At 42.7% G+C, this 10,619-nt stretch overlaps 1 protein-coding gene across 4 annotated transcripts in view; it reads left to right on the top strand.

Annotated features, from left to right (window-relative positions):
• The window catches only part of LOC121935535, a 43,809-nt gene extending 33,196 nt beyond the window's left edge, over positions 1 to 10,613 (top strand). For all 4 annotated transcript variants that reach the window (XM_042477163.1, XM_042477166.1, XM_042477164.1 and 1 more), the window contains 9 exons: positions 4,033 to 4,150; positions 4,499 to 4,540; positions 5,125 to 5,203; positions 5,964 to 6,062; positions 6,279 to 6,359; positions 6,766 to 6,936; positions 7,150 to 7,292; positions 8,618 to 8,690; positions 10,007 to 10,613. In XM_042477163.1, coding sequence (XP_042333097.1) covers positions 4,033 to 4,150; positions 4,499 to 4,540; positions 5,125 to 5,203; positions 5,964 to 6,062; positions 6,279 to 6,359; positions 6,766 to 6,936; positions 7,150 to 7,292; positions 8,618 to 8,690; positions 10,007 to 10,129 — 929 coding nt within the window. In that variant the 3' untranslated portion in view covers positions 10,130 to 10,613. The remainder of the gene's footprint in view (positions 1 to 4,032; positions 4,151 to 4,498; positions 4,541 to 5,124; positions 5,204 to 5,963; positions 6,063 to 6,278; positions 6,360 to 6,765; positions 6,937 to 7,149; positions 7,293 to 8,617; positions 8,691 to 10,006) is intronic.
• Positions 10,614 to 10,619: the final 6 nt, after the last annotated feature.

Here is a 10,619-nt window from a genome sequence, read left to right as displayed (position 1 = left end):
ACTGTTGATAACACTGAAATTCTGGACCTGCCAACAACTATCAGGTCAAAGGCAACAAGGAGGTCATTGAAATCCATAACATTGGATAATTTCACACTGGAAAGAAGAAACCCTTAAAGTAAACAAGTTTGGCTACCAGCCTAAAGACAGCAAAAATGAATACTCATCAAATGCAAATGAAAAGCCACCCAGGATCAGGGGTCTCTCCCATGCAGATAAGTGATCACCAGTTAACAAACACTAATCCTGCTTTGCATATTCCTCCCATCCTGAGCGCCTGCCATCAATAACAGAACATACACAGATTAACATGGAATTTCTCCAGACCCAGGGTCACCCATAGATAATAGACTTCAACTAAGGTCGGACCCAGAAAAACCCAGAGTAGTAAGACAAGCAGCAACCAAAGGGAAGGAATTTTTACCATACATCAAGAGTCTCAGACAGAATAGGGAAACTGGGAAAAAAACACACAACGTCCAAAGGTTTATACAACCAAGATATCTTGGAATTGGGGCTCAAGTTCTAAACATGAGTTGGAAGAGACCACAAGGGGGCCATCCAGTCCAACCCCCTGCCTGCAGGAATCCAAATCAAAGCATCCCCCGACAGATGAGCATCCATAGTTTGAAATGTTCCAAAAATGTACATTTCAAACATCAAACCTTGATTTTCCACATTTTTATAGGCGGACACCATTTTGCTATAAGTTGTGTAGATCATTGGCTTTAAATTTTTGTTGATTATGAGAAAGCCTTTGATAGGGTTAACGGGCGGCTTTTTAAAAAGAGGCTTGCGATAGCCTGGTGTTGGGATAATTTTGGACTTTGGATGGCCTAATTGTATCAAAAACACCAGCCAGTTGATTTTGAATGGAGAAAAGACAAAGGCGATGCAGATTCAGAAGGGAACAAGGCCGGGTTGTCCTTTGTCCTTTTGCTGTTTATTTTAATTTTGGAAATTTTGAACGAGAGATTCGTATGATGTGAAACTAAGAGGTATTAAGATCAAAGGAATGGATGAAACTGAAGTCTTATGCAGACGTGGTGTCTTATCCTATCCAGACCACTGGAAGATATAGAAAAAATTAATAAGAACTTACGATACAACATATTTGACAATGTGTCAGGTTTGGTGGTTAACAAAGAAAAAACTGCCATGTTAACAATGAATTTAAACAACGAAGAGAGAAAGGATCTGGTGACAATGTGGGTTGCAAAAGTAGTGGATAAAGTCAAATATTTGGGATTTGTCTAACAAATAAAAACTCGGAATTGTTAAAAATAATTATGTGAAGATGTGGCCAAGTATAAAAAGATTAGATCGCTGGGACAAACTTGGATTCTATATGATGGGAAATATCTACTGTAAGCTGTCGTGCTCCCTAAAATAATGTTCCTTTTTTCAAACTATTCTACCGATTTTTTAAATGAGCGCCCCCTTTTAAGAGTGGAACAAGGCATTATTGCTGAAATTTATTTGTAGTGGGCCAAAAGCCAAGGGTTCGTTTATAAAATAATGTATGATGAAACTTAAAACGAGGTTTTATGCCCAGGATGGTTTATAACATGTTCTGCCACTGCTGATTTTTTTCCGGCTGACACTGACTCAGTTTGCAGTGTCTCTCATGCTCCTTGATTTGTCTTTGGACACTGCGTTTGGTGGTCCCTATGTAGACTTACCCACAGCTGTTGCGGGCCCTGATTCGGGTCTCTGGCAACTTGTAAGGAAAGATAACTATACCACTCTTTGGTCCAAAAGTATCCAGGAGAAATTGCTGAGATTGGGCTTCTCAAACAACTTCTTAATGTCACAAGATCTATCGAGAGCCCAGCAGATTATGATACGCCGCATAAAAGATATTGATATCCAACATTCTTTATCCTCTGCCCATATCTCCTGTTCTCCCATCAGCCTAGGGCTTCAGTTCAATTCAGAGAGGGAGGCATTTTATTTGCAAAATTTGACAATCCCAAAGTACTGCGCTGTGTTCTCTAAAGCCAGATTTAATGTAATTCCTTCAGCGCTCCTAGAGGGTGGGTTCAGGGGAACCCCCTACCATGAACGGGTTTGTCCCTGTGGTGATGGATCTGTTGAGTCTTTAGAACACGTTTTACTCTTTTGCACTTTTTATAAAGATGAGAGGTCAAGATTAATTTCTCCCCTCTTGTTCAAGTTTCCTGGTAGACTAAACAGTTGGTATATGAGATACCTGTTGAACTATGCTAAGAAAAGCAAAACAGAAACAGTAGCTAAGTTTCTTTTTTCTGCTGTTAAAACACGTAAGTTTATGAGTAAAACTAATTGATCAGCTTGGTCCCTTGTGCTTGCATTTGGTATATCCAAATAAATACCCACCTCGGTCTTGTGTTCAAGGTTCCATATTATTCAATATATCCGAGAGGTTTCTGTACAATTATAAACGTTTATCCCATGAGCATGCTATGAATATCCATTTTATGGCTTTATTTTAACAAGTTTATGCATTTTAACGATTTAAATGTTTTAATATTCTATACGTTTTATATGTTTTATATACATTTTGTTGTTAATGGCCTGTTGGCTGAAATAAAGTTAATGAATGAATGAATGATGGACCCACAGCTGCATGGTATATGGTAAACTCCTGCGGCTGTGAGAGGGTCTCTCTGGTCCTTGGCTGAGCGAAGCATTTGCTGGATTTTCTTGGTTGGTTTGTAAACCATTTGAATAAACCAGTTTCCCTATTCTGTCTGAGACCCCTACACACACACACACACACACTGTGTGACCTTGGGTCTGGAGAAAATTCCATGTTAATTTGTGTATTGTTCTGGTGTGGACGGCAGGGCCTCAGGGTGGGAGGATTTTGCAAAGAGGATTAGGGCCTGCTAGTTGGTGATCTTTATCTGTTTGACTTCAGCATCTGCTGACATTTGGTTTTAGGACCCCACATAGTAACCAAAATCCATGGATGTTCATTTTCCATTACAAACAATGGGGTTGTAATATGGTAATCTTTATCTAAAATGGCAACATCAAGGTTGGCTTTTTGGGGATATATATATATATATATATATATATATATTATTTACAAAGCATTTTTAAAAAAGTAAACTGGATGGCTCTGTTCTTTCGGTTGGAAGTTAGTTCTCAAAGATCTGCAAAGGATAATTTGCAAATTTTAAAGATGAAATTGGAGGACAATGCCTTGCAGATTAATCACATAAACTGTAGTAGTCCATGATTTCCATGTTGGTGGATTGGTGCACCCGCTCTGTCTTTTAGTCTGAACTCTGTGGTGCTGACTCTGTCTTGGGCTCCAGCGCCATGGGCGAAAACCTGGAAGAAATTCAATGCCCCAATAATATGGAAGTCCCAGTCTGTCACAGTGTACATGAAGTGTGTGAAATGTGGCTTTGCTTTTGTTTGTGAAGAATTTCCCAGCTCCACTAAATGACCCCAAGAACAAGCACCCCATGGCCATGCTTATTCACATTTTTAGCCTTTAAAAGGCCCAATGGCTGTAATCTTTCACAGATATAGACTGTTGGGTCTTTTCAGCCACAGTTATAGGGTGCAAGTGGCCTACCCCATCCTTTGGGGGTTGGTTTTTGGCATTTTCCAGGGCCAGAATCCAATTTCCATCAAGCCTGCAGCCGGCCTCTTTTCAGAATTTAAAGGGGGGCATTGCAGGAATAGAGACCCAATGTGGAATAGTGGTTTGAATAGAGGACTGGCTTGCTGAGGGACTCGGATTCAAATCTTCACTTAGCCATGGAAACATTTTGGGTAACCTTGCACAAATCCACGCTCTCTCAGCCTCAGAGGAAGGCAATGACAAACTTCCTCTGAACAAAGCTTGCCAAGAAATCCCTAGGATAAGTGTGCCTTTGGGCCACCATGAATAGGAAAAGACTTGAAGGCACACCCCAACAACGTTGTAAGAATATCACAATCCCATGAGCGCAGGTATTTCTGTTCTGCCAGGGAGTAAAGAATAGAATAGCACCTCCTTGGAGACATTTTGCTGAACCTTCTTTGCTTCTGTAGGCTCAGTGTTTTCTGGCGAAATGAAGGCCAGACGCAGGGAGCCACGAAGGCGGAAAGGGCCCCTGCGCTGTGTGGAAAGGCCACAAAAAAGAATGCACCCACGGGAAGAGATTCTGAGGTTGGTATTACTCCAAGGGCCCATGGCAGAGCTGCCGGTTTCTTTCTTTATTTCTGCCCTATTTGAGCATTTCTGTCAGGATCCAATGTACCCTTAACTCATCCTATTAATTAAAAATATTATAATGCTAACAAGAAATTTGAAAGCTCCTTTGTAAGAGGTGATGTGATATAATTCTAAGGTTTCCCCATAGTGTATTCCTGGCAGATGTAACACAGCTATTGTAATATTAGCTGGGAGTTGTAGTCCAACATCCCTTCAGGGCCACACTTTGAAACTAGAAAACTGCAAGGTTTGAGATGGGCAGATATCTGATAACTCTTGTCTCCTTTTTTTTTAATTCCATAGGCTTAGGCACTTTAGAAGGCTTTCCAGCTGCCTATATGAAATGTAAGCGCCTTTTGGTTTTTTGGGAGATGCTGGGAATCTGGTTTCATTACATGTGTGTTCTGTTATTAAACCTACTGTTGGGATTGTAAGATATTCTTTTATTTCCCTTTGCCCCCACCAAAAAAAGCAGGACTCTGGGCAATTTACAAATGGAGGGAGGAAACCCCAATGTGATTTAAACATCCCAGATGGAACAGGTCAGGGCCCAACAGCTAGGAATAATAAAAAAATATTTAGAAGTGTTTGAAAGTAAGAATAAGTGAGAAATATATTGTAAGGTTTTCTTTTTACCCTTTGGGCATGACATGTTCAAGGAGAGCATGGAAGTTCAGCTGATCATTGTGTCTCTAGTTCTCCCAGAGTTTTAGAAGACGTCAGAAGCAACCTTTTATTTACTTCTGGTTTGTTTGGAGACCAGAGGTGCAATATCCAAGCATCCAGGGTGGGATTTGTGGCTCTCTTGCAATGGTTGTTGTTTACTTAGGAGGTTTTTAGAGGCAGATAAGCCAGCATGGTCAGGGTGCAGGTGGTAGGATCCATCCCAGGACACTAAGCATCCTACTTGTTTGCTTTTCAATCTCCAGGCTCCAGGCTATCGTCGACGATAGGAAGACGATGGCCACTTTGGTGGCGTTGCTTAAAACAACCCACCTCTATGACAAGGTACAGAAAAAGCCTCATGCATTTTTCATGGTGTTTTAGGTTTGGGAAGCATGTTTGCATCTGGCTGTCTTGCAAAGACAGTTAGTTATTCCTCCCCATCAGGAATTCACCCTTAAAGGAAGTCAGGGCAGTACTGATGTAGTGATGATACAAAACTGTGAGCTTAATATGGGACCTGTCAAGGGAAACGAACACTAGTTTTGCCATCTGGTTAGCCACCTATTTTGTTTTTAACTTCACTGGACAGAACAGTCTTGAAAAAGTGGAGGCAGAAACATGGAATAAGAAAAGAGCGAGTGTCCCGGCAGCTTTGGCCTTGAAAGTTATGTCTGTGTTGTGCTGCTTTTATTTCTGGGGTTTGCTGTTGCACCTCCCACACACTTTTTAGTCTCCCCAATTCTGCTGGTTCAATGTCCCACTCAAATGGAAGCCACTAAGAGGATTAGACACAATAGGACACAGACCTTTGTCTGGCAAGTCAAGTTTATTTACAGAAAACCTTTCTACTGGGAAAAAAATAACATAGCAAGTGAATTCCTTACAAAAATAGCATCTGTGGCTGGCATCTTCAGAGATGCTGGCGAAACGTCAAGAATAAACACTTCTAGAACATGGCCACATAGCCTGAAAAACCCACAAAAAACTATTGCCCAAGAGAGGTCCTCTGCTCCAAAAGGGATGACATCCAGTGCTCACCTAAAAATGAGGCTTCCAGCTGGTAGTATTTCCTTCTTTAAATGGTCTTCCTTTCCCACCTCAGATCAATAAGGAAAAAATGCAGCACCAAGCCAAGGAGAGGATGGCCAGGAAACGCAAGCGTGGTGAAGGCATGCAACTCTGTCTTCAGTGTCTGAGAAAGGTGAGAGGGGCAGGCTGACTTCTTGAGCATGTATGTATATTTCAGCCAGCCAAAATAGGCCTCCCTGCCAGTCTCTTTGGCAAGGGGTATTGTTATTGCTACTTCATTGCTTGTTCTTTGATTTAAAAGATGTTCCTTGGCATCTTTTAGCAGAAGGAAGGAATAAAAAGGATTCCCTTTGTCTCCTTTCCTCCTTCCTTTCTTCTTTTTTTCTAGAACCGTGAACCAGATGGAAGTCCTCCGTGCAAGATAGCACGGAGTGAAGAACAGCAATGGCCGGAGGACGTTGAAATGATGGTAGTACCTTTTGGCTAAGATCAAGCGTAGTGTGTGTGTGTAGCATGGCAAGGCTGTTTGAGAGTTAAACTAGGACTTTGGAGGTCAGGGTTCAATTCCTTGATTGAGTTTTAAAACTCACTGGATGACTCTGGGCAAGTCACCAACTCTCAGCCTCACAGGAGGGCAATGACAACCCCCCCCCATGGAAACTTTGTGGGTAACCTTGGGCAAATCACAGTCTCTCAGCCTCAGAGGAAGGCAATGGCAAACCTTCTCTGAACAAATCTTACCAGGAAAACCTCAGGATAGGTTTGCCTCGGGCAATAATAGCTGGGACAGTAATTTCAATTCATGATCCCTGTGGTCCAGGCAATTGGACCTAAATTGGTTTAGGACTAAGCTGCCCAATTTTCTCCTTTCACAGTCCATACGCAGTGAGACGGAAGGCAGCCTGCCAGAGATAGACAGTGGAGATGAATCTCAGGGCCCTACTGATTCTCCATCTGGAAGTGGGCCCTTCCGTGATGGTGAAGAGAGGCAAGAGGAGGAGGAGAAGGAGGAGAACAGCAATTCCAGTGATGGGAGCTTGGACAATGTAAGTTTTGCCCCCCTCATAGCACAGAGAAAGGGCGAAGATCACGGTACCCATAGAAGTCTTCCCCAGCACCAATTCAGATGGGCTGATTTTTTTTCCTTCCTTCGCTGGCAACTGCAATAGGCCAGTTTATAACAATTCCTCCCACCTTCTCCCCCACCCTTCACGTTCCCATGACTAATGTATACTTCTGCTCACTGTTTGTTTATGCAGACACACAGCACAGCGGTGGAGGACTCAGGAGACGGAGCACAGCAGCTGCCTCCTGCAAATTTTCAGGACCACATCTCCCTCCGAAAGATAGCTGGCAACATCTCACAGGGCTTGCTGGTTTATCCCTGCAAGCTCTGGCAAGGGTAAGCTTCACCTACATTTCTGTCAGACCTTTTGCCACAGGATCAAATGACCCAGAAGGAAAACCCAGGATAGGGCAATAAAAATGGAGCTTGTTTGGCTCTCGGTGGGTCTCCTTGGGGTCCGGTGGACATGACAGATTGCAGTCTGGAACACAGTTGAATGGAAAAGAACAATGATAATAATAATAATAATATTGTTTATTTCTAGCCCGCTTTTCCAGAGATCAAAGCAGGTTACAACATACGTGTAGAAATACAATATACAGTATAAAAACATACCAAGTAGCTCTTGGCTTCCATGTCAGGGGATCATTCAACCTGCTCTCAGTTTTATTGGCTTCTAAAATGCTTAGATTAAAGGATATGGTTCAGCACCATGAATAGTTCCCTCCAAACCTGTAATATGACCCTGATTCAGCACTTCCATGACACTAGTAATCCCTGGATGGTGGGAATGGGATTGATATCTGCTTCTTCCCACTTTGGGTAGAGGGGCTTCTATCCTGTCTGCATGCAATATCTTCCTTAGGTCTCAGAAATATGTCCCTATTGTTGCTAGGAGCCAGAAATGGGATCTGCAACAACATTTTACAGCAAGGAGTAATTCTTTTGCTCATGGCACTAGCTAGCTAGACCTTCTTCCAGAATACCCCATTCCACCATCATCCATCCTTTGGATGCGCTTATTTTCCATCTAGTATTGTTCCTGTTGGGGAGTGATCCGCAAACTCTTTCTTTCCAGGTTCCCAGAATCCCAGACGATTGGCCAAGACGGCTGAGGCTTCTGGGAGCTGAAGTCCAGAATATCTGGAAGGCCAGAGTATAGGGGCTGAGATGGCATGACCGTTGTTTGCTCATGGTCTGCTGTGGGAATTTGTGGCAAAGAACAGATTTGAACAGGCGCGCTGACATCAAATGGTCAGACTCTGTACTGCTGGGGCAAGATAGACCAGTGATTCTCAGACTTTCATCCCTGGGATATTTTGGACTTTAGCTCCCAAAACTCCTGACTGTTGCTCAAATTGACTGGCAATTGTGGGAGTTGAAGTCCAAAACATCTGAGGGAGAAATATTTGGGAATTGGAGATCAAGATCAACTGCATACAGTTCTTGGGGTTAGAAGGCTGAATTGTTCCGCCAGGGGACATTGGAGAACTACACGTCCCAGATTGCCCCTAAATTTCACCTACAACCAGGGAAGGGGATTTTGACAGACTTCCCATGGTTTTAAGGCCAGGGGAGCCCCTTTGTTTTTGATAGAAATTAACCTGGAAGCTGCTCAGCAGTCACCGAGAAGGGAAAATGTAATTCATTTCATTTTCCAGGATCCTGTGGCTTCTGAAAAAAGTGGCGCAGAAGCTACAGAGCGGCTATCAGAAGTGGGCTAAGATTGCGGAGGTAAGATTCGAAATCGGGACGTGGGAGGGACATGCGTTAACTGTCATGGGGATGGCTGTCGGTGAATAGAAACAATATGGGTTGTCTGAATGAATAAAATAAAATAGAAATACCTTATATACTCGACTATAAGTCGACTTCATGTATATGCGAAGGCCATGTTTTGGGGCCAAAATTATGGATTTTGCTATGACCCGTGGATAAGTAAAGGATACAATTTAGGGGCACATAGGAGAGGATCTAAAGGATGAAGCAAAGCAAAACAATGTCAAAGAACTTATAAAATTCAAGCAGACATAGCTGACTCTTGATGGATGAGAGAGTAGAGGGGGTTGGTGCTTCATATATTGTACTCTTGCTTTTCACCAGGAGATGTTGCCTTCTTTTAAAAAATGAGTTAAGATACGGTACTTAGATTGATAGGTCAACCCAGTTTTTGGGGGTCAATTTTTTGACCTAAATTTCTAGACTTCTACATGAGTATATACAGTAAGTGAGCAAAAAACACATCCTCTAGGAAAACATTCAAACACGCCTTTAATGTTTTTTAATAGGTTTTTGGGCTATGTGGCTGTGTTCTGGAAGGATAATTTTGTGACTTTGAGTTTTGCAGGTCTCCTTTTTCATGGATTGTATTATTATGTTCTCTCTAGGAAGATCTGTGTCCTCCAATGCAACTCTATGGTGAACTTGAACCAAAAGTTGCACTCCAGGAAAAGACCAAGAGATCCCTAGAGAGAAAAGTCCACTAGGCATTTCTAGCTCCTCCAGCCCAGTTTAGTGGTGAATGTCTATCAGATGTTGGTCACAGAGTTGCACTGGAGGACCTAGAGAGTCCTAGATAGGTATTCTCTCAGTTAAAAATAGAATGTTTTTGTGATTTGCAGTTTTTTCCACATTCAGGGGAGTCCTGTGCCCCTAACCCTAGCAAAAGTGGAGGGATTGCTTTACTGCCATTTCAAAGTGCCAGTCTTATTATTGATTAGTAAAACGATAGCCCAATGTCCAAGGGAATGTAGATCAGGAGCATTCATGCTAACAGGCAGTCAATCTGCCCAGGGCTTTAGTCTAAAGGTTAAAAGGCTGTCCCCAGTGCTTTCCTTGCATTGGATGTGGTGCCTTTGATAGTTCCTCTGGAATCCAGATTAGTGCATTCACTGCCCTGAAGATATGGGGAGGAGGAATATAGAGAAACCACCACCCTCCATTCTTAGGCTGCCCTCAGGTCGCTTGGTCAGTAGCCAGAAGCCTTTTTGGCTCTCAGGTCTGCTACTAACATCTCTCTTTCCATCCTTTTTTGCTCTTGATATGAACAGAAAAAGGAGGCACCAGTTCAGACAGAGCGTCGTGGGACCAGCCAGGATCTGAGCGTCCACCAGCTCCGTTTTCCTCCTTGCTACCACCGCAACCGTTGCAGCCGCTACAAACCATACAACTGAAGTCTCAAGGGAGAAAATATCCCTGCAATGAGAAATTCCTTGTGTCCTGCATCACTAGTTTAAAACAAGCCATCTTGCATAATGTAATCACATCAGGTGCATTTTAGATTGGACTAGTGTAACTCCACAATGTAATAAACTGTCAAGAGCCCACATTGTGCCATCTTGCTGTCCCCCATTTAAACCAGACACACTTGTGGTGTCAAGCCAGAAGCTTATTCTGTACAAGACATTTCTTTTGGAAGGCCCATGGCTGTTCTGGCTTTGCTGGGGACTTGTCCAAATTTTTGAAACACCTCTGTTATATTCAGGACAAAATTCTAGCAGTGTCTGTCTTAAATGAACTGTGACAAGCAAGTATCAAAAGGCAGGGACAGTCTGAAGTATCTTGGCATATGCGAAGGAATCTCCCCTCAAAGGTATTAGGGGATGTGGAAGTCAAAAGCCCCTTGGGACAGGTGCTGAGGTGATGAAACCAGATACACCAATA

Source organism: Sceloporus undulatus, chromosome 6 (genome assembly GCF_019175285.1).
Source record: "Sceloporus undulatus isolate JIND9_A2432 ecotype Alabama chromosome 6, SceUnd_v1.1, whole genome shotgun sequence".
NCBI lineage: Eukaryota > Metazoa > Chordata > Lepidosauria > Squamata > Phrynosomatidae > Sceloporus > Sceloporus undulatus.
The sequence above is the reverse complement of the archived record's forward strand: the minus strand, read 5'-3'. Positions and strand labels throughout refer to the sequence as shown.